The sequence below is a fragment of the Ceraceosorus guamensis genome (assembly GCF_003144195.1).
Source record: "Ceraceosorus guamensis strain MCA 4658 unplaced genomic scaffold IE81scaffold_18, whole genome shotgun sequence".
Taxonomy (NCBI): Eukaryota; Fungi; Basidiomycota; class Exobasidiomycetes; order Ceraceosorales; family Ceraceosoraceae; genus Ceraceosorus; species Ceraceosorus guamensis.
This window is the reverse complement of record NW_020290013.1, coordinates 231,759-254,251: the sequence shown is the minus strand read 5'-3', so window position 1 is coordinate 254,251 and position 22,493 is coordinate 231,759. Positions and strand designations below refer to the sequence as shown.

Genomic DNA, 22,493 nt, shown 5'->3' with positions numbered 1-22,493 from the left:
CAAGTAAAGCATCGGCTGTGAAATCAGGTTGATTGCATAGGCACCTGATTGGCGTAGGATGTACAGGACCGGTGCTACTAGACAGTCCAAAGTTCCTTCGGAGCACGACTGCCACAGCTGCCCCCTCGCAGCAGACATCACTTTGCCAATTTGCCCTCGGCCCAGCCCTTCGTCTTGCTTGCCATCCTGCGGGTGGACAAGTATATGAAGGGGGAGATGGATGCTTGGTCAGCGTTACTGTGCAGCATGGCGTCGAGCCTCTTCACTACAGGTACTTAGGCGACTCTACCCGGAGTGCCGTGGCATCGATACAGTGCGCCAAGCTGCGCTGCACACGGCGCGTCTCTGATTCTGTGCACACAGACGCTGCTCTTCTCCCGTGTTCCGTGCAACAACCGCTCGCGTACTCACTCGACGGCAGCAGCACCCCAGTCCTCTCCATGGTTGTGCGCATTCGCTCCAATCCCCGATCTCTGCTTTGCCTGTTCCTCCGTAAGCGCAGTGAGCACACCTAGGATGACGGGTACGTTGGTGTCAAGTCCAATCCTCATGAGACCGTGCACGCAAGCTTCGGAGATGTATTCAAAGTGCATGGTAGAGCCTTTGATGAGCACGCCAATGGAGATGATGGCGTCGAGCGGACCGGATGAGGTTTGAGATTCGGGCTTGGAATCTTCCCCGTCCAGCAGCGACGTGGCACCCATCAGATCCGTCGCTGCCGACGAAGCTTGAATTTGGGACGCAGCGATCATTCTGGTGAGATGATCACAAGGTCAAACGCGGCACAATGCACGTCAGCGAGGCTGCGATCTATCCGTCGCGCTCGATCGCCCCGTTTGGCCGTCGCTCGACCGGCTTACCTGCTCGTTCCGTGAGGCAGCTCCCAACTACCAGGCACACTTTCGATGTGAATGTTTTCCTTCTTCACACCTGATTTGAGCAGGCTATCCACGCTCCCCTTGACCAGCGCATCGATGCACTCTGTGTTCCACCTGGCATGAACGATGCCGATCCTCAGCGTAGAAGCGAGAGGGAACGAGGTTGGGGCTGCAGCCGGGCGCTTTTCCAACATCTTGAGGCGAGATCTTGCAGGCGAACAGCTGCGGTGTGGATACCGAGGATGCGGTGTGATTCTTATGATCTTCCTTTGAGCTCGATCGTGATGCAGGACGAAGGAGGTACAGATGAGGATGCAGCTCTTAATTGGATCTGTGCTCGAGCGTGCACAGACCTCGCCAGCCCGCAACGCCGCGCCCTCGCGCTCGTGGAGAAGTCACGCGCGGGTCGATGCGCTCAATGAGCAGCAGGATCGCTTAATTGGCGCTGCCATTTTCGCACGAGAGGAGACGCGGCTGCGCTTTGGCGGAGTGTGAAAGCCCGCGTTCTTGCGCCGGCGCTACATATTGCAGCCATGCAAGCGTGGTGCATCGCGCGGCACAGCCACAACACCTGCAGGCGCGGGCTGTGATTTGATCGTTGATGGATGCGCAGCCCGCGCGGGTCTCCATGGGCGGTGAGGCAGCAATTAACACTTGACTGAATGAATTGCCCTTTTGGGTCGCCGACGCTCCTCTTGAAGTTGTCGGCGGACTTGATCACAGTCAAAAGTCTGCAATTCAGAAGCAAGAATCTGTGAATCAAGTCAAGTGGAAGCAAAGCACCAGGGGACTTGCGGCGCTGTTGCTGCTGTTCGAAGCTACAGCTAGGATTTGATTCTTGATTGTGATCGGCGAAAGTCTGCAGTCAGTCAGCCGTCGAGTCTTATATATAGTCGTGAGTCTTCTAAATCACGACTAGTCCCACAACGTGCGAGAGCGAGGTCATCCAATCACTTGATCGCCTTGTTCTCGGTCACATTGGTGGACCGCTCAGCCAGCAGCACCAGGGCCCAGAAGACTCACGGATTAGAAGGAAATCTCGTCAAGCGTTTCAGTAGTGATTGCGTCGCGTACGTGCACCAGCAGCATGCGCGCATCTCATAGCAGCAGGCAACCCGCCGCGCTTTGCGAAGAGGGGGATCCGTTCGCGGATCGAAAGGGTAGCGAGAGCAGCGTGGAGTGCGAGGAGCAAGATGAGCGCTCATCTCCAGCGACCGACACGCTGGTGAAACAAATGGACAGTCCTGCAGTCAGAGTAGCAGTGGCAGCAGCTCAGCAGCCCGCAGTCGCGCCAGGGCACAACAGTCGCAGCAGCTCTGATCGCTCCCAAGGCAGGCGCTCGACGGGGACTTCATCAAGCGTCGGAGCTGGAGAAGGCAGTTGGTTCTTTTCATCCAACTCGCGCGATGTGCACTTCGCAACAGAGAATCGACGAGCCAGCAGACAAGCCAGCAAAGAAGCACATTCGCAGCAGCAGCAGCAGCAACCGCATCACCACCCGCGAGTGCATTTCAGGGAAATGGATCGCCACACCGATGCTGTGGCGGCACAGGGTAACATGAACGCGCGGCCCGATATGAGCGCGAGCGATCATGAGAAGGAGCAGATCCATTTGGCCGCCGAACACCTCGCAATTGGCAGCCAGGCGAAGGGGCAACACTCGCTCACGAGCGGCGCCTCCGCAACCAAAGCATTCTGCGTGGTCGCACATGATACGCCTGCCGACCACCTTCCAATCACACCTGAAGCCTCGCCAAAGACAAAATCGCACGCATCCGAGCCAAATGGCGAGTTTGAGCCAGACACTTTCAACGATGCGCAAGCATTCGACTCGTCTCGATCTCCCAACTACGGGACATTCGAATCGCCCAGCTCGTCCAGCTCACATGCCTCACCTGGCAAAGGTCAACATCAACATCAACCAAGTCGAGCATCTCGCGAGAACCCCAGTCACGGTAGGGTAAGCGGCATGCACGCGTCTTCGGACTCGAACTACAGCAACACCCTCCTCGGCCGGTATGGAACGGAGCCCATCGACGGTTACCTGAACATCAGTGCAAGGTGCGTTGCTCAAAGTGTCAGCTTCCGTAGTCACTTCGACTTGCTCATCACGCTGCTCCTGAATGCAGACGCAATGAGGTGACTCGCACATTCAGCCTTTCGCCGTCGACTTTGGCCAAGCTCTCGCTTGCGCAGCTTTCTCACATTCTCGAGCTGGACTTGCCCCTCCGACAATCGAGGTGGTGGGCTCCAAATCGCAAAAAAGGTTCTCGAGCTGGCAACATCAACCGCTTCAGCACCACCAACGGCGCTTCGCCTCTCAAGGCCGGCTTGCTGCCCAGCAATTGGATGCAAAGCTTTGGAGAGAGGTTGCTAGCGCCGAGGCTCGAGCTCTGGGTCGCACACACCCCCAAGCATCCGTATCCGAACGATGCTGCTTCTCTGCACTCGGGACGCGCCTCGCCTGCCCTGTCTGGTCCTCCCGGTGCTACGCGGCGTAGTGGCCTCAGGCACGCTGCTTCCTTGACTCGTTGGTTTCGAATCGACTAGTTTCAGCTTGGCGCATCATCGCGAGCCAGCCACGGAAACGCCCTCGAAGCCACGCTGTATGCAGCGCTGGTTCATGACTTCTTCATGAGTCATGTAGAGAATGGGCAATGGCTTTCGCTCGTGGTGCGCGACAGTGGAGCTGGGCCGCCGAGCGAAGGCGCTGAAGACAGAGGACCTACTGGTCTGACGAGGCTGGGCAAAGGTTTGAGTCGGCTTAGTCTGAACCTGACAGAGCTACTCGGCGGCCTGGAGAAAGGCTACTTGAGTCTCAGCGGCGATGTCGAAGCTCAACGTTCGCGCCACGAGGAATCGCGACCACTTTTACCTACGGGAGACGTCAGCCCCACCTTTGACGTTGCTCACAATGGCAAGCAAGCTGGTCGAGCTGATGCGCTGAATAGTCTCGAGGGACGCGCGGAGCCAGCAGTGGTGGTGCACTCCGACGTGAGCGACATGAGCGGAGATGACTCCGACGATCAGGATAGGGATAGCGAAGGAAGGCATGCTCGGATGAGGCGCAGGGAACGTCGCAAATTGATGCTGCGCAAAGCGGCCAGGAAGGCATCGACAAGAGAGATGCAGGAGCAGCAACGTGCGAGGGAACTTGCCAACGCGGCAGAACAAGAGGAAGGCGACGAAGCGGGTTATGGTCGACGAGGTGTCCTGGGCACGATTTGGAGAGCATTGACTGCTACGCCTCCGCCATCGCCCATGCACATCGCCAGAGCCGCAAGGGAGGATCCCTTTGTCGACCCAGCTCATCAATTGCTCCGACTGAGGTCTCCACTTGCCAGTTCGGGTCTCGATCTCGAAGCACAGCAAGCGCCTCGTCAAAATGCGATAGCTGAGCTGGCAGCGCGAAGGGAAGCTCGTCGTGCTGCACGACTTCCCCTCGTGGCAGACGTCGGGCCTCGAGGACAGCGACAAGGTGCACCATCTTCTGATCCACAGCGGCCCGATTCTCCCATCGGAGCTAGTGGCGCAGCGTTGAAGCGCAACAGCTCGATCATGGAGACTTTACGTCGCGCTTTTGCGCGCACGGCACCCTTGCAGGCCCAGCCAGAGGAAGTCAGCTACGAGCGATTCTCGGAGGATAGAGCTGCTTTGAGTCAAGCGCGCACCATACCCATCGGAGCCGGACCTAGATCTCCTGAAAGAAGACTCGGCAGAGCTCTGCAAGCAAACGATACGCGGACGAACACTCCGATTGCATCGCCGCTTCGTGGCGTTACTCCCATGCCATCACCGCTTCCGCCTTCACCGGTAGACTCATGCACCGACCCTTTTCGCCCTGCAATCTCGACCGATGCAGTCGAGAGCATCACTCCGCCGACAACGCCGCCTCAAAAGCTGGGCGTCGAACAAACTAGACAAGCCTCGGCGCGCCCAGATTTGAAAGGGAATAAGCTGGGCATCGACAAGACGCTGCGGATCGACGAAGAGGTGGAAGAGCTGCGCACGCCCAAATCAGCTCGATTTGCACCCGTATCCTCGACCTTGAGTCCCAGCACCCCTATCATCGCATCGAGATCGATGGATCTGAACCGTCCAAAGGCCCCTCAAAAGTTGCCGTCGCTGGTCAAGAGGAGCAAAAAGGAGTCGAAACCTGAGCCGGAAGAATTCGATAGAGCTTCTTCCATCTTTGACCCGCCGATGCCCATCGGTCAAGTCGTACCGCCCGTACCTGGAAGACCTGGCAAGGTGAGTTGGCAGTTCAGTCCAGGAATCAAGGCGAAGCTATCTGAGCTGATAGCCCATCTTTGTGATCTGCAACTCATCGACATTGCAGTTTGCCGAACTCGATTGCGACTGAGTCGCGAGAAGCGATCTGTGCGAGCTTGAAACTCCTGCATTGAACCTCGGGTTACCTCTCATCCCCCCCCAGGGCTAGTCATACGCTACGCGGGCCTTGTACTGGCTCCGTTTGAAGCCTTGAATCGCACCCAGAGCGCGGGCTGATGCTACGCCTTTGACGTGCCACCTTCACCACTTGCATGCATGCATTGAGACGAACCAGATTACATTTGCCTTTGCGTCGTACCAATATTTCGGCGCGAGGTGCATTGCCATACATCTCGCTTTCTGGAGTTGCAGCGTGTTTGAATGCGTTCGAACTAGATCATACCCCACCATCTATCGCGGGGTGAAGTCTCCTAGCGCAGCACCCAGCTTGATCTTCTGGCCAGGAGTAATGGTAAAGGCAAACTCTTCTGGTGCTTCGAACACCAGCACGACCGTCGATCCCAGCCTGAAGCCGCCCATTTCTTGTCCTGGTAGCAGAGGTTGTCCTCCCAGCAATCTGGAAGCGGAAGAATACGAAGCCTCAGAGTAGGTGCCTGCCAGAGCTCTTTGGTCGCGGACGTTTGTGCGCAGCGCTTTGTCGAAGGAGACGACGATGCTGCCTACGTTCGTTGCGCTGTGACGGCAAAGACAAGGGACAAGTGTCAATGTGTCGGGTCACCAGCATATAGCCACGCCTGTTGCGCGATGAAGTCTTACCCGACAGGAATCATGCCAAAGAAACCGTGCCTCCACCTCCCAAGCATCGCTACTCGCTCGTTGAGAACAAAGAGGTTAGACAGTCGCGAAGCGACATACGGAGAGACGGAGTACAGTTCTCCTGCATCCAAGTGAAAATTTGTGATCAGCGTTTCTGTCGCAGGACGTCCTACGTTGCAAGACGCCCGACGCTACTCACCTCGGAAATGTCTTCGGCGCTCGACCACCCAAGCAGTGGGGCTGTGAAAGTGATGGTAGTCCCCAGGCGCGAGGTAGACGACGGCGAAGAACAATTTGTTTCCCTGCGCAATGCCATCGTGTCCCGGGCTATGTCTCTGCAGAATGGGAGGTAGTGCGCCGCCACCCATTTCGTACGCTACGTTGGCATACCTGCCCAAGATTTCTGGCGTGTCCGACGTGGGTATGCCTGCCTCTTCCTCTGGACCCGAAAGCGTGAAAGGGCTGCCGTTGAACGACTCGCCATCCTCTCGACGTGAAGGGATTTGCTCGGGCCTGTCAGCCAGAGGCGCCTGGGCTGAATGCGCATTTTTCTCGGATGACCTCTTGCCTGCTCCTCCTCCTCCCACCCAGCTCTTCCACCAGGTCAAGCTAGCGAGAGGGCCAAATATCCAGCGAGACTTTCGCCTTTTGCCGTCCGCATCCAGCTGCTCGTTGCCTAGCAACCGATCAAGGGAGTAGGCTATCCCATTGATGTCGGCAAACCTCCTCTCGTCGCTAGATTGCCCTTGACCATCTTGCGAGGGTCCTCCAACAAAATCATCTCTCGCTTGCGGCTCGGATGAAGTGCCGAGAAGAGCATCGAGAGAATAGGTGATGCCCTTGACCTGCTCGACGCGACGCCCTTGAATCGTGCCAAAATGTAGGACTGTGCCGTCCGCAGGAGACACTACCGGTGCCTCTTCAATCGTTCTGACCCCATCTTTGAGTTCTCTGTAAAAGAACTCTCCTAAGGACTTGTAGTGGGTCAAGTCTGGGTCCTGCATCTCGTCCAGATTGCAGCCAAAGATGCGCGAGTAGAGTCTGAAGCCAAAAGGCCTGAACCAGACGGGCAGGGTGATGTTGTTGGCCCATCCCCAAGCTCGACTGATCGCATTGAGAGGCAGGGCGCCGAGCACGTAGACTGTCCACGGACCAGACATGGAGACGATGCGTCCTTCGCCATCCACCACTTTGCTGCGACGCGCTTCCTGATCCGCAAGATAGTTGCGGCGAGCTTGGACTAGCAGCAAGACCCCACCACCGAGCAGGATTGGTATGGGCTTCCAGATCAGGGGTGTGGATCTCCATGCTCGCGCTGTCCGACCTGTGACGGGGAGATGCTAACGTGGTGAGTGCGAGGCGCGAAGGTGGCCACCCGCTCCGTGGGGGCTCTGCGCTAGAGCGGGGCTGAGAGGCTTTGCCCGAACCTCCCAGCATCTCGCTCCTGCGGCACTGCGGAAGAAGTCATCCACTCACCAAACAGACCCTCGTTGCCATTGCCGTTACCGCTGCCGCCTCTGGGTCCTGCTCCAGATCTACCGCTCTGCTCAGTGCCTACTTCCGATGCAAGCTCTGGCGGCGGTGTATGTCCTTCTTTGAGCAATCGCGCTCTTTCTCTCGCCGCTCTGTCCCCTCGCACAGTGTTTGCCTGATGTTCGGCATCCAGCGGACTCCTCTTGCCGGAGCCCGCGTCGAAGCGGATGGAGGTGGTCCGGAAGGACCGGATCGGGCCTCTGCTCCTTTGAACGCCCACTTGAACCAGACAGCAAGTCATCACGTGCGGCTGCAGTTTCGACCTCGAGCTTGAGCTCAGGACTAGTGTCGATGCCATCTTGAGCCCCAACTAGCCGCTAGTTGGCGGATTCACAGAGGACCAGGAACAGACACGGCTGCCCCTCTTGGTGCAGTCGTGACAGCTCGTCTGCAAAGACCACGCTTTGGAAGAAGCGCTGTGACAGACTGAAGCCAAAAAGCGTGAGGTGGTGCTTGAATTAAAAAGCCATTTGACGGGATGACGGGCAAGGCAGGCTCGGATGATGGGCGCTCGGACGCTCGATTGCTCTTGGAAGGGAAGATGAACAGCCTCGCTCGCAGCTCTTGGTGTCCCCTTTGTGAGATCTGGATCTTCGCGGCAACCGTCATGCTATGCAAGCAGCACAGCTAGGGAGCCAAGCCGGTCTCTCACCTTCTCACGCGCCGCCTATGCAGGAGCGCTCATCTGGCAGGCAACGATGGATGTGCCTGCACGTGATCCAAACGAAAACTCATAAGTTGACTTGAGCTGCTGCTGTGCACGAGCCTTGCTGATGCGTACGCCGCGTGGTGTGCGGTATACCGGTCCCATGCACCTATCCTTGATTCATGATTCTTGATTGTACGTGTAGCTACAAACAACTACTCACGATTACTACTCAGACTGAACGCCTTACCACTATTAAACATATGCATAGCAGCGGCTTGTAAAGCTCGCGACTGTAGCACGTTCACGCTTAATCGGGCACCGTGCGCACATTCATGACTATTCTGCACGCGCGCGCATTTGATTACATGCACGCTGTATGCAGCTCTTTGAGCAACTTGAGTGCACCACCTACACTCAAGAATAATCACGAATGTATAGCTGCAAAGCTTCATTTTGATTGGCACAGCAGGCAAGCGCGCACAGTCGTGAGTTGTGAATTGCACATGCTTGCTTGTACGCTCGCCACCGCGCTCATCAAATCCATGATGTCCGCCGGCGGGACGATGCGCTGTGGAAGTGGAATCGTACCTCATCAGATGAGCGGCGCCGCCGATATGGCTCATGTATGATCACGACTTGTAAATATGTACTTGACTTTGGACTGTACGGCTTTGGGCTGCAACAAAGCATCACAAGGGGAATCACAATCAAATGCACGCGAGGCTGCTGCTGCTGCTGCTGCTGCACGCACGCGCACCTTGCAGCAGCAGCTACAGCGGGCAGCAAGCAGCTCGAGCAGTCTGATGAGTGCTATACCGGTGCACACCTGCCTGTTGCACAGGTGCCACATGTGCCGGCGTAGCTCGCTTGCGATCGAGTCTGATCCTCACCTGACTCGGTGACATGCTCTCGCTCACGACTCGCAAGCAGATCTGTTGGCTCGACGAGCCTGTTTCAACAGAGTCGCACCAATTCCGAGCACTTTGGTGCCTCCGTCTCAACTCACCTCCTTCAACAAAAAGTAGCCCTCGAGGCAAGCTTTGACGACTCAGCAATCTCCTGCACACGCTACGAACTTTTACGACGAACCATACTACGACGTGCGTCCACCTGCTGGCGCGCGACAATCCCTGTGCTCGTACAAGAGAGGTCCAAGCAGCGCTCACGACACGAGGTTGTGCCTCAACCTATCACACTGTGGCACTTGGCGTCTATATGCCACCTGTTCAAGCCATCTTCCCTGCAATCGACCCATCCTCGAGCCAGCATGTCCTTGAGCGTCTCGCCTGAACTCAAGCAGGCTTTCGACGAAGCATCGAGCAGCTTGCTTGATCCGGAGGATACTCTCTTGCCTCGAGCTTTTCTTGTTCGTCTGGATGGCAAGCAGCTGGTCATTTCGGAGACCCGCAGCCCTTCAGATGCGGCCAAGTCAGAGTGGACTCAACTGCTGGAAGAGGTGAGTAACGCTCCTGTGAAGGCCGCAGAGATTGCTCTTGATTGCGAGCAAGAGTCGCTCACTCATTTTCCACCTCTCCATCTTTGCAGCTTTTGACCACGGCTTCCACCACGCCTGGGTATGTGCTCTACAGGCTGGATTCAAGGAGCAGCGCTGGTCAATATGAATGGCTGCTCGTCACCTTCAGACCCGATGGCGCTCCTATCAAGCAAAGGATGCAGTATGGCCCCTCTCAGGAGGCTCTGACCAGATCGCTCGGAGAGTGGTCGTTCCTAGAGATCATCCATGTGAGTCGCTCGCAACTCCTGCTTCCTTGACATTGCCCTCCCTTCCGCCCAGTGCGTTCTCGCTGACGCTCGAGACGCCTTCGTGCAGGCGAGTACGCCCAAGGATTGCATATTTCCAACCAAGCTTCGCAGCGACCGCAAGCATGATTATCGTGAGTATGTGCGACAAGTCTTCGGACATCATTGCGCTGCGCATACTCAATACCAAGCTCGGACTCGTCTCCGACCTCTTCCCGACTCATATTCTCTACTTCAGAAAACCCACAGGTGCGCGACAAGACCAAGACCGCTGCTGAACAAGCAGGTGCGAGTGTAGGAGGAGCCCGTAGATACTTTCAGCCTGCTGGAGCCAAGGTGAAAGGTGGCAGCGGCGACGATTTGCCCGTCGCAAAGCCGGCTGCAGTTCCTGCTCAAGCGGAGACGCCCCCAACGCCGCTGCCGCCTCTGCCCGCTTCGGCTCCTGCGCCTCCAACCCCAATTCCGGGCGAAGAGCCGCCTCTGGTCGAGCCGGCCCAAGCTCCAGCTGCCTCGCCTCAAGCTGTGGCGGCAGAAGTGGCTCAAGCAACCCCGCCGCATGTTGAGCCCACCGAGCCAAACGTGGCGCAGGAGCTTCCAGAAGCTCAGCCGGTCTCGAAGGGCGTTGAAGCGCTGCTTGGAGAGCAGGCCGAGGTTTCCGCTCCACCAGTGCTGCATGGCGAGCAGGCAGAAGTCCTCGCCCCACCTCTGCCAGCAGATGCCCCAGTTCCTACGACTCCTGATCCCAAAGAGCCTCCTCCGACAGCTTCTGAACTTGGCGCAGTCGGTCCGAGCGCAACAGGAACGCCCGCAGAGGAGTCTGTGCTCGCTGAAGCTGCTAAGCCTGAAGAGACGGTAGAAGAAGTCCCGCCCGCTGCTGCCGCGCATTCTTCTGCTCTATCTGAGTCGGCTGGTTCTCAGCGCGTTGAGCAAATGCAGGACACGCCCGAAGTGCTTGTGGGCCAAGAGGCTTCTGATCCAGGGGCAGCGCGCGAGGGCGGGATGCCTGCTGAGGTAGTGGGCACTGCAGCTGACCCAGGGGCGTCGTCAGGAGGGGTTGATCTGGAAGGCAGCGCTCAGGACGCTGCGGCTTCTGCGCCTCGCGGAGCAGTGGGTGGGCGCAATCGGCTGGCAAACGCAGCTGCCAAGCGTTGGCAAGCAGCAGGTGCCGGGCAGCGCTTCTAGTGCGCTGAGGGATAGTGCGCACGCGGGGCTGCGGTGGTCGGTTTAGGGTGGGAATGGCGAGCAGCGACATGTAAATACTACTGGCGCACTTGCCCGCCTTTCCTTTCCGTTTCCCTTCTCCGACCCCAAGCACTCTTTGCCATGCACCGAATTTGGACTCGAGATTTGTAATGCAATCCTGCTTTTCCAGACTCTATTGCTGCTCCCAAACTCCGTTGCGGCTGCTGCTTTGGCTGTTGTGATAGCTAGGCTGACGCTGAACCCCCTCGCCATTCCCGCAGACCGGAACTTTGTTGGAGAAGGCGACCTTCGACCCGTCAAGCTCTAATGGAGGGGTTCACTTTGACGCGGTCAGGACTCCGGCTCAGCGACCTTCGCCCATTTTGGCGGGCAAGCCCGGTCTGGCGGATGCGGTTGCAGTCCAGGATGATGGGGATGACGAAGGTCGATCAACACACGAATCGATCACACCTCTGCGAAGTGTGCCCAGCGTCATCAAGTCGAGTCCCGTAAGCCCTGGAGGTGGGGTCAGAATATCCAGCCTTAGGCGGCCCGAGGGTCGGCGCAGCAGCTTGCACTCTGCTTCTGATCTTGTCCCGGATGGTCTCAACGGCCTCGAGGAACCCATGCAGCGTGGCACCGCACTTTCTCCTGCACGGGAAGCGGGTTCTGCCTCGCGTCCGAAGTCAATGCTGTCTGCCGGCTCACCGCTGGACATGCTCACTTCTGCGCTCTCAGAAGGACCGGGTGCATCTCCTTCACCTTCGCGCGCCTCGCCCTCGCTGACATCCCTCCAGCCGAGGGATGCCCGAACAGACCGAAGGGGTTCGTCTTTGCAGGTACCACAAGAAGAAGCTGACGCTGACAGTGACCTGGACAAGGAGCTTGGCACCTCCTCCATCAATAAGACATCGCGGCGCATGTCTATGTTCGATTTCCTGAAAAGCACTCCGCCGAGCCAGAGTGCCCCGTTGCCTCCCGAGGACATGGGCACAAGTCAGCGCGCTCCTGTGGATCGCTCTTCAATACTTCCACGCGTTGCTGGTAGCCACGAACTCACGTCGAGCGCGTCATTAGGTGCTAACAGCCAGGATCATGCCCCATCAACTTCGAAGAATGATCGTACTCCCATCAACACACGCCTTCGCCCCTCCCCAATTGAAGCGGCGCGCACTCCACGCACGTCCCGTCTCTTCGCCCGCTCGCCGGTTGTGGGTCACCCACAGAACTCCTTGGCTCCCCTCTCTGCGCCTGCCATACCCTCGGCTTCTTCCTCGTTCCCTGCTGGACCGGCCACCGCCCAGCCATATCAGAGCAACGGATCGCTGACCGCTTTTGAGTTTTTGGCAACACAACCACCTCCCAGAGCCAGGAGCAGAAGTCGGAGCCCTGGCGCTGCCGAACAGGAACGCCATCACAGTCATTTCCGAAGGAGGCCGAGCGTGGAAGGCGAACGGGAGACAGGAGAGTTGGGGCACCACTCGAGCAAGTCAGTGGCGGAAGAGGACAGCTCGTCGAACTTGCAGCTTCGCGTCATGCCAGTCAGCGAATCACTCGTCATGTTTGGCTCCACTCACACCAGTGCCAACTACTCCGTTAGCGGCAGGCTTGTTCTTACCATCCCTTTGCGTAAGAGCCCAAGCCGGACAGCGGAGCCTCCAGAGGGTAATGTCAAAGTCGCCAATGAAGGCGCTGCGACAGGCTTTGGTGCTATTGTGGACAGTGGGACTTCATCACGGTCGGCCTCTCCGTCGAGACGATTATCAGAGGATTGGCAGCACATGCTGCCGCTCTTCGACTTTGGCTCGCGTCGCGGCTCGCAGGCAAACGCAGGCGAGCCAGCGCAACGCGATGGAGCAGCACTCGCGTCAGCTGGCAGCAGTGGAACGATGCCTGCCCTTGCTGAAGGCGCGAAATCATCAGGGGCTGCGGAGGAACAGATGAAGCTTGCCGTCGAAGAGGTAGCAGAGCCACGGACAACCACCGATGCTCGTTTGGGCGATGTGCGAGCAAAGCCGACCGAGCTTCGTGTGACATCGCTGAGGGTATACTTTGCCGGCTACGCACATTATGTTGATCATTCGGGACGATTCTCTGCACTCCGTCTCGCGGACGTGCAAGAAGAGCTTTTGCCACAAGGATACGACCTACCTCTATCCAGCGGCCACGCCCACGCGTCGACCTCAGCCGCCAAGTACGACATTGAATTTACTTTGGGCGTGCCAGGGTGGCTACCGGCAAGCATCACGACGAGATTCGGGGGCAACTTTTACTGCCTGCGGGCGGAGGCAACCTATGTCGATCTGACCCGCAATTCTTCGTTCACAGCTCGAAGCAGTAGCACGAATGTTTTGCCGAGCGAGGTTGCGACCTTTGGTGGTCTCCTGCCGAGCCAGAGTGCGCCAAGCGGACTATTGCTCGGGGGATCCTCGCTGAGATCACCATATGCTTCAGGAGATGACCGCAGCGCAAATGCCAGCGGCGATGAGTATCAGGCCACGAGAGCCCCTGCCACCTCGTCAAATGGTCACGCGCAAGCCAGAGATGCAGATAGCGCTTCATCGCCGCGTTCCAATGGACGTGCATTGCCAAGCCCCCTGCAGCCTACCGAATCCACACAAGACCGTGCTCCTGATCAGTCGCGCAGCTGGCTTGGAAGGCGAGGACGACTGCTGCGTGTGCGAGCATCCATGTCTCCTTCTTCGCCCCTGCGAACTTCAACAAACTCCAGCTTTGCAGGAGAGTCCGCACAGCGTCTGCCGCCGTTGGTCCCACACTCTGATCTCCACGGGGTCTCACCTCAAGGGGATTGCACTCGTCGTCAGACCATGCCGCCCGAAACAAGCCGCCAACAGCAATACAATTTGCACAGTGACGTCGTACCAATCAACATTCGCCGATGTAGGGACGTTGTCCCAGTGCCTGTAGCACGTCTTGCCGTCATTGGCCCCGAAGGTCTGCCGCTTGGAGCTCAGCAAGACCCTCCACCGCCAACGGCTTTGCGAAATCCTGCAGCAAATACCGTGATCACAGCACAGCCTCATTCAGTAGCTGATCACCCGAGCACAACGCCAAGTGTCAGATCTACACCCGCTCTGGAGCCTGCTGCTTCAGCAGGACCGAATTTGCCTTCGATCGACTCCGCCCCGGTAGTGCAGCCGCGCCGTTCCTCAGCGGTGGATGCAGAAATTCAGAGCGCCACTGCAGCTACAGCAACCTCTCGAGCTCCATCCGCCCCGGCTCCACCCTTGGACGCGGTGAATGGCGATTCGCAGCCACCGAGAAGACCCGACGAACCCGTTCCCATCGGCATACTGCCAGTCGCGCCAGATGTCTTCAGTGCTCCAAGCGACCCAGCCAAGCTGGCCCAGCTCACACGGCCTCCGTCAGCACCACAGCGCGCTTCAAGCGTGCCCATGCCTGAAGGATCCACGAGCTCACAACCTAGCGGCCCGGCGAGCGTCACAAACACTCACCCAATGGCTCAAGGCACCTCTGTGGCCGGTAGCAGCCGTCAGCCTCAGGCAGCCATGCGGCACTTCTTGCATCGGCCTGTGCTTCATCCACCAGCTGACTCGGGCATCACGCCCCAGGAATGCGACAAGGATGGAGGGCTGCCTTTTTCGCTTACTCTTTCGCTCCCATCTCATGTTCAAGTGGATGGGCCCAAGAGCGACATGCTCAGCTTTGGCGTCCAGATTGAGGTCGGCAGAACTCCCGGATGGTCGAAGGTCCGCGATCTAGGAGGCCTGAGGCTGCGCGACATGGAGCTTGTCTGTCTGCAGAGCGAAAGACACACGTGAGTGAGAGCTGCATCTCGCGCAGCGCTGCGAGCTTTGCTGACTACTTCGACCTTATGATTGCAGATCGGTTGCATCGCGCACGTTTTGCCATGCTTTTCCACTGCCGTCCGAGCCCTCGACAGCAGCAATCGACTTGCCGATTTTGAGCGGACGCTCCAACCAGGGTCGTTTGTTAGAGTCACGAACGCGGTCAACATACGACCGATCGCTGGTCGCCTATCACATCCAACTAGCCGAGCAGGGCAAGGCTCCAAAGCAGGACCACAACAATGTGGAGCGCGTTCGGACCTGCGTCGTCGGTCCTCCGCCTTCGGCAAAAGAATTGGCCGAAGCAGCGGCGGAGGGGCAGGGAGCGAACAAGGCCAATGGCGATGCAGCAGCCACGCAAGGCAAGGGAAAGGGCAAGGCCAAACAGCGCGAGCAAGGCGCAGGAAACCGCACTGTTCGCAGCAGGTCTGATCGGCCCAGCGACCGCGAAGGAGAGGGTTCGACAAGCGAGGGCAACGGCAGCAATGGTGCACAAGCAGCATACCTGCCCAATGGCGCACCGGCGCCAAAGAAGACGTCGCGGGGCCGCCGGGCATACGAGTCGGCCATGCGCGGTCTTTCTTCCTTTGCGAACGCCATAGCCGAGATGAGCGTTGAGGGCGAAACTGCGATGTTCGAACAGCTTTCACACCAATACGACGACGAGCGCCGTCGGGGCGATGGATCTGGCCGCCCTGCGCGTGAACGTAATGGCCAGAGGCAGCGAGAAGGCGGGGAGGATGATAGCGGAAACGGTCCCAGAGCGACCTACAATTTCACCGGAGATGATGGCCATGGCGTTGATCTGACACGTGGTCGTGTCAGGATGACTGTCAACCTTCCATTGGTGCCTTCCTCTGCCCAGATCGCAAAACGTCACGGCCTCCCTCAGCTTGTCTCGGACTTTGAATCGCCGTACATTCGCATCAGACACAAGCTTCGGGTCAAGCTGGGCTTTGGATTCGGGCATAAACCTCTTGGGGGTGTTGGAGAAGGTGACTGGGGCCAGGCCCTTGTTTTGCAAGTGCCTGTGCGTTTCACAGATGCTCCGCCAAAGGAAGTTCGAGACCAATTCGCGCCGATGCCGCTCAGCGCGGTAGCGGCGTCGGCCACCCCAGACAGCTTTCCTCCCACGGCGCCGACTGTGTCACAAGATCAAAGTGGCCCACCGGTGCTCCCTGCTTACACGCAGCTTTTCAGAGAAGACGGGTCGCGCCTGGCCGACGAAGGAGAAGACTTGCCACAGTATCCGGGACCATCGAATTTGCCACTGCCTCATCGTGGCAGCGTGACTGCACCCAGTCCCCGACCAGACACAGAGATTGCGGATCCCGAACCAGGCTTATCTGCCCTGCTGAGCCCCTCGGCAAGCAATTCCTCCGACGCCGCGACGATCAGAGCTGGCGGGGGTTTGACCGACACAGGTGCTGTCAGTGCCACTTCGTCACCAAACTTGGCAAGATCACCTGCGTCGCTGCGAAGAGGCTCGAATCGCATCATGCCCAGCCACGTTGTGGATGAAGAGCTCCTTGAGGGCCAGGTCTCAGGAGATCGGCTCGCTGCTATGCGTGAGCACCAGCAAGATCTTGACGAGCTTCGCAACGAGGTCGAAGCGACCGACAATCCTTTGAGCAGCTCAGAAAGCGGAACTGGTGATGAGGGCGGGGACGAGGATGAGGATGAGGACGATGATAACGAATATGAGGAGGATGATGAAGCAGCGGCAGCTCGAGGGGTTGGCACGATTTTCCGCGAGAGGCAGGCGAGCGTTGTCGCTGTCGACTTTGGCGATCAGACTGACCCACTCCAGCCGTCAAGACTTGACGAGACAGTCGAAGTCGACAGAGAGGCCGCAAGTGCCGCTTTGCGCTCGTGAACGTCAAGATCAGAATCAGCACACTTCTTGAAGCACTGACAAGCCTGACAGTTTGAGTCCAAGACTCCAGACTGAGCTTCCACACGCACTCGTCCTACAAGCACTGAGGATTCGCACGTGACCTGGCTCTTACCCATCACCTGCTTTTCGTCATCAACTTCTCGCTTTCGTGAACCCTCCCTCTTTCAAATGATCACGACTCGCACCAACGAATTGCACATCCGAACCACGGCTTCGCGGAGTCTGCATCAGCATCTCAATTGCATTATTCCTCCTTGCTTAGACGTAACCTGCTCGTATAGACGATGAGGAGGCCGTGCGCTGTGTGTTGACATCGTGGCCGAGCGCGTGAGGTATGACGAGATGAATGGATGGGTACAGATTACGGTGACTTTCAAGTGACTTAGGGTGGTCCAGACGAGGGTAGTAGATGCGAGACGTTCGTCGATTTGGGTGACGTGAAGGAGTGCTGGAAAGAGATAGCTAAATGATGACCTCTGCGTACTTGAATGACTAGGAGCGATGGATACGAACGCGCGCCGAGCTACCTGGCTCGGGAAAAATGCCTATATGATACCAGAAACGCCGCTGCTTGAGAAACACACGGTGATGAAGTTGATCAGCGTCTTGGATGCTGCAGCTGGGAGCGTGCTTGAAAGCGCTAGCAAGGGATTTTGGACACCGTGTATCCAGTTTCAAAGCCTGCGCAGAGCGCAAACTGTAACCTCGACCTCAATCTCTTCGATGGGGGAGGTGCCTTGATCGTCCAGCCTACTCTGCAACACGTCCCAAAGAGAATCGAGGACAAACTCGCAAGCTCCCTTGCTGAGCTTGCCCCTCTCTTTCAACACTAGGCGCATGTGAACCTCGTAGAGGCTCTTAAACAGGGCAAGCAGGTGTTCGATGAAGACGACCCGAGGCAAAGCGCCGGCGCGATAGGCTTTCCATGCTGGATGGGCGAGCCGCAAAGGCATTGCCTCGCTCGGCAAGGCTGTAGAAGTAGTCGAGCCACGACGACCAGATAGCGGCGAGGGTGGTGGTGGCGGCCTGCCCTGCGTAGGGGAGCCGACAGCACTGCTTGGTTGGGAGGTGGTCCGCAGACTTTCATCGTGTCCTAGCCCGCAGCTCCAGTCGACGGTCCATAAATGTCGGACGGATTTGAGGACTGCTCGCGTTTGTCTCGGCGTGCGTGGGTGCATGGGCAACAGTAGCATGTGGCGTGCGACATCGCTCTTGAGCATGCCACAGGAGACCAGGCGTTGAATGCACGGTGCGAGCGTGTTCGTGAGTGCTGTCCAGATATCGTCGCCACGGCGCGATCTCCCTCGCGAAGTCTGCTCAAGATGTTGCGCAGGCGATGAGCTGGATCTTGAGCGCTGTTGCTGGAGCGTGTAGTGCTCTTGGAGCTTTTCAATGGATACGTGAGGCGTATCCATGGCTTGAGACGTTCCGGCTGGCAGCTGGGTAGCCGACGACGTGGAAACAGGTGAGCCGCCAGCGGATGCTCGGTTGTGGCTCTCGTCAGGTGAGACATGTAGATTCGCGGAGGCGCGATGGCGAACGCTAAACGATGGCGAGGCAGTGTCCGGCTCGCTGCGCGCGATGAAAGCAATGATGAAGCGCCCGCCGCTTCTGAACTCGTGAGCTCGCGCTGTCAGAAATGCCGTCAATTCCGCGTGTGCCGTCGTCGCAAGTGACACTGCCGAGTTGCGTGGGGTGTGCAGCCAGTGCAGGTCCATCAATGAGAAGCCCTTAAGAAGCAAGCAAGGGAAGTCATGTCAGTCATCGGCCAGTATGTATCAGAGTCCACCTCATTGTACGTACCATGTGCATCGTCTTGGGAGGAGCAACGCGGGAAGCGAAGGATCGTGCCACATAAGCGTTGAAAATGCTATTCTGAAGAGGTGGCCTGTGCGACGCTTGCCAAGCGTTGTCCAAGTACGACTCCCCCGATTCCAACACTTGTGCCAGGGTGCGGAAATCAGAGCTCGCATCCTCATGTGTGATGGAAAAGGCCAAAGTCGAGGGCTGGAGATCGATGCTCTCTGCGACGACTGTCGGTGCGCCCAGATGGGCCACGTCAACCCCGCCAAAGTAGCTTCCGTCGTCGGCGAGGCGGCTCGATTGGGAAGAGAGCGTGCTTGGATGGCTGGCTGCTTGCGCTGATGCTCGATATGCCAGACTTTCGTAAGCGCGCTGTGCGAACATCGATATGACATCGCGCAGCAACGGCGCGGAACGGGAGTTTAGGCTGCCGTACTCCGCAATGTGAATTGTCTCTCCGTCTTCACCAGAGAGTGGAACCTGTCCTACGATGGTTTGCAGGACCTCCATGAGCTTCTCGCGAACTTGTGGTCCAAAGTGCCCACCTCCTCCGATGCTATTCGCAAGCGCCGCAGCCCCTATCGGTGCATTCAAACGTGGCCCGGTTGGATCCTGCCCACTTTCTCGAGCTTGGCCAGCCACACTGGTGTCGCCAAGATACGATCCGCGAGAATTCGCGTCGGGAGATAGAATTGCTTTTTGCCCGAGCGATGGCGTATCTGCTTGAGTGCTGTCTTGAGCTGACGTCAGGCCAGCGTGCCCGCTGGTGCTGTGGGAGCTGCTCTGGCTGCTGTACACTGCGCCGAATGGGAGATACACAGCATCATTCTCAGGAATGGAAGGATGAGTCGCAGATCCTTTGCTGTTGGTGCCATGAAGTGTCGTTCCTCCGAGAGCCGGGCTCCCGCCTGCATAAGCATACATGTCGGGCATCTGGCGAGAGCTTGCCGAGGCCGAGGTGTGGTCGAGTGTACCTGCGCGTCGATGAGGTAAGGGGTCCACGCTGAAGGTGACGTTTGGATGGTTGGCAGGTCCGCCACGGGTGCGCGCTCCAAGGTTGCCAGTCGTGCGTCTGCGTCCGAGATCGGCCTCTGCAATCTTGCTCAACGGCTTGTCTTCACTACTGCCGTTGGCAATGGAAGCATGGTCTGACTTGGGGCCTCGACGACTGTCTCGGAGTCCGGTCAGAGTATCTGCCGCAGAAATCTGAGCATCGGTGACCTTGAAGCTCAAGCCCATGCTGCTCATTTCTGAGGGCAGCGCGCTCGCGGCGACTGTGGCTGCCGATGGCATTCCAATCCCGCTACTTGCGACGCTCATTCGAGCAAAGCGAGGTTCAGCTAGACTCGCAAATCCGGTTGAAGCACCGGGCAGACAAGTGTTGAGGGCCGCCGCTGCCATGTGGACACCAAGGCCCATTTCCAGCCCCTGAGTCACGACGCTAGTGGCGTCGATGCTGGTGGAGCCAATGGGAAGGCTGGGTCCGGTGGCCGAGAGTGCACTGAGGGGGATGGGTGGGCTGATTCCCTCCACTTCCCCAAGACTGACGAGCGTCGAATGTGAGAGTTGTGGGGCTTCGTTAACTGCATGAGGTGTTGCTACAGCTTCGCGCTTGAGAGATGGGACGAGACGCAGCGACGGCTTGCCGGCAGCATCCGATGCACTGCCTCGTCGAAGGCTAAGCTGACTTAATGGTCCAGACGCCTCAGCGCTTGCGCCAATAGCGCCTACTCCAAAATTGATGCCACTTCTGGCTGCAGGAAGATCGCTCAGTGTATCAGACGGTGGTGTATCGCCAGGTTGAACCGAACCTCGTCGCACGCTGCTGGCGCTCATCGCGTTTGCAAGATAGCCGTCGACCGGTGTTCCGAGAGGCGGGTCCTCGTCATCACTTTGAGGTGCCTCCGCGATTGGACTGTCCGGCCTAAGTCTACTGAAAGGTTGTGCATGGCTCGCAGAAGCAAGCCTATTGGCTGGGACTTCGTGTGACCCCGATTGGGCTCGCTGCGTCGCAGGCTCGCGTGGTCGACCGGCAGTGAGGATGGGTGCTAGGGGTGAGCGTCTCGTACCATCACGACCATTCGAGAAGGGAACGTCGACGTAAGCCGTCCGCCGGCCACCTGAAGTCTTTGGTGGATCGATGTGCGGCGAGCTTGCTCGACGGCCGGTCTCATCGACTTGCAAGACGGCAGCAGACTCATCTCTTGGCAGAGCCCATTGCGAGCGCCTACCGAGTGAAGACGTTCTGGTGAAGCCGAGCGACTCGTCCACGTGAGAAGCGTCTGACATCATTGCTGTCGAGCTCGTTGTGCTGGCTGGGGGACGGGGATCGGGAAATTGGTAGGAAGTGGGTCGAGTGTCATCGTGAGATGTAGTGACAGAGTCCACATGCATGGAGAGAGGACGAGTCGCACCTCCGATCTCGCTGCTCCCATGCCATCGGCCCCCAAGAGCAGGCGACTCTGGTCGGCTTGCAGAAGGCTTAATGAGAAGAGGGTCGGAAGATGAAGGAGCTTCACTCGTGGAGCTGGTGTCGATGTGCGGGTTGGGATGAGCTAGGTTGGGGCGTTGTGCCATAGCCTCCGCAGCCCATCGACGCAGCTCTTCTGATCCAGCTTTTGAATGGTTTCTGGGCAAGGTAGCTGCGCTGGGCGTTGTGGGTGATGTTGCTGCCCCAACGATGGCTGCGGAGTCCGATAGCCGACGAGTAGGGCTGTGGTCGGCTGGAGCATCCAAAAGGGCGCTATGACTTCTCTCGCGCAGCGGACTCGAGGCCGGCGACGTGAGCCCAAGGGAGAGCGGATTGCCCGCCGCCACCTCCTGCGCGGACATGGCGGGCAGATCGATGGGCTGATGGGAGCAAAAGAGAAACGAGAGGAGACGAAGCGTAAGCTTGGTGAATGAGCCTTCGAAGAGCAAGTGATCCGGGCTGCCCAGAGACGCATACAAAGCCGGGACCTTGAGGGCAGACCGTCTCCGACGGAGACTCGTGCTTGTAGATGAAGAGCGAGCTGACTTATGGCTCTGGCTCAAGAAATCGAGAAACTACTCACAGAATAAACGTCTAGCGGTCTAGCAGGAGCCCTGTACGATTTTCCTTGATTGTGATTCGACGGCCCTTTTGTATGCTCTGGCCGAGCTCAGCAGCGTCAAAAAGTCAAACGTGTCCCCCACAGGTACTGAGCTCGCCAAGGTGAGCACACCCAATTGACGGCTTGAAAGGTCGTATGGTGCGATGGCAGTGGAAAAACGCCCAAGATCCAATCTCTACTAGGCGACTTGGCGGGAGTATCACGATGAGGGCTTCGTTTGGTGCAACAGATGACTACAGGAGCGGTTGACCGCGTGCGACTGGAACGCAGCGTAGTGAAAGATCGCAGGGCGGCGGTGAACTGTCGAACAAGATGCAACTAAGGCGTACCTCTATCGTTGCGAGGTAGGGGAATAGCAAGGACCGGCAACTGAGCGGTACGTGCCTGCGTGGTCACACTGACAACGCTTGCTGAGCGGAATGAGGAGATGGATGCAGTCCAATGTCCAGTCCGAAAAGCCGAGAGAGCGCGGTATAGAGGATTCGGCGCCGCTCTTGCAAAGTCAAGGAGGTGCGATGCAGCCGGTCGTCGTGAGGAGCCCGTGGTACGTAGGTGTTGTCGAGGCAACGGTTCGCGAGCAGGTCGGCCTAGCCGTTGCCGTTGCCGTGCAGGTCGTGTAGAGCCGGCAAAGCACTATAGAACGGGCGCGCACCACGTACCGCAGGCAGACGCGCAGGTCGTAGGCAGGGAGGCTCAACAGCACGCCCGATTGCAAATGAGTTTGACGAGCCGGGCCAAGACGAGGTGGCTTGGCGTGGCCTTTGACGATGTGAATGATGTTGTGGGAATGCTGATTGCAAAGAGTGGGAATTGTGAGGA

At 58.1% G+C, this 22,493-nt stretch overlaps 5 protein-coding genes across 5 annotated transcripts; 2 read left to right on the top strand and 3 right to left on the bottom strand.

Moving 5' to 3' along the window:
* Positions 1-9: 9 nt before the first annotated feature.
* Positions 10-1,209, bottom strand: IE81DRAFT_322282 (putative RIB4-6,7-dimethyl-8-ribityllumazine synthase). Its single transcript, XM_025513584.1, has 3 exons — positions 861-1,209; positions 412-753; positions 10-186 (listed from the first exon to the last, which is right to left on the bottom strand). Exons 1-3 carry the CDS (start codon positions 1,070-1,072, stop codon positions 138-140), a joined length of 603 nt encoding a protein of 200 aa, XP_025370787.1. The 5' UTR covers positions 1,073-1,209; the 3' UTR covers positions 10-137.
* A 756-nt stretch (positions 1,210-1,965) lies between these two features.
* Positions 1,966-5,241, top strand: IE81DRAFT_346426 (hypothetical protein; the record flags this gene model as incomplete). The annotated part of the gene is made up of 4 exons (XM_025516041.1): positions 1,966-2,939; positions 3,008-3,408; positions 3,478-5,129; positions 5,218-5,241. 4 exons carry the CDS (start codon positions 1,966-1,968, stop codon positions 5,239-5,241), a joined length of 3,051 nt encoding a protein of 1,016 aa, XP_025370786.1.
* A 163-nt stretch (positions 5,242-5,404) lies between these two features.
* On the bottom strand, positions 5,405-8,055 carry IE81DRAFT_300378 (phosphatidylserine decarboxylase). Its single transcript, XM_025512215.1, has 4 exons — positions 7,404-8,055; positions 6,127-7,251; positions 5,928-6,048; positions 5,405-5,844 (listed from the first exon to the last, which is right to left on the bottom strand). The coding sequence occupies exons 1-4, from the start codon at positions 7,756-7,758 to the stop codon at positions 5,562-5,564; spliced, it is 1,884 nt and encodes a 627-aa protein (XP_025370785.1). The 5' UTR covers positions 7,759-8,055; the 3' UTR covers positions 5,405-5,561.
* A 916-nt stretch (positions 8,056-8,971) lies between these two features.
* On the top strand, positions 8,972-17,121 carry IE81DRAFT_72660 (hypothetical protein). The gene is made up of 7 exons (XM_025517573.1): positions 8,972-9,565; positions 9,655-9,852; positions 9,941-10,004; positions 10,109-10,119; positions 11,334-14,851; positions 14,919-16,640; positions 16,732-17,121. The coding sequence occupies exons 1-7, from the start codon at positions 9,377-9,379 to the stop codon at positions 16,787-16,789; spliced, it is 5,760 nt and encodes a 1,919-aa protein (XP_025370784.1). The 5' UTR covers positions 8,972-9,376; the 3' UTR covers positions 16,790-17,121.
* On the bottom strand, positions 17,106-21,859 carry IE81DRAFT_72687 (hypothetical protein). The gene is made up of 3 exons (XM_025517574.1): positions 21,636-21,859; positions 18,583-21,432; positions 17,106-18,509 (listed from the first exon to the last, which is right to left on the bottom strand). The coding sequence occupies exons 2-3, from the start codon at positions 21,412-21,414 to the stop codon at positions 17,454-17,456; spliced, it is 3,888 nt and encodes a 1,295-aa protein (XP_025370783.1). The 5' UTR covers positions 21,415-21,432; positions 21,636-21,859; the 3' UTR covers positions 17,106-17,453.
* Positions 21,860-22,493: the final 634 nt, after the last annotated feature.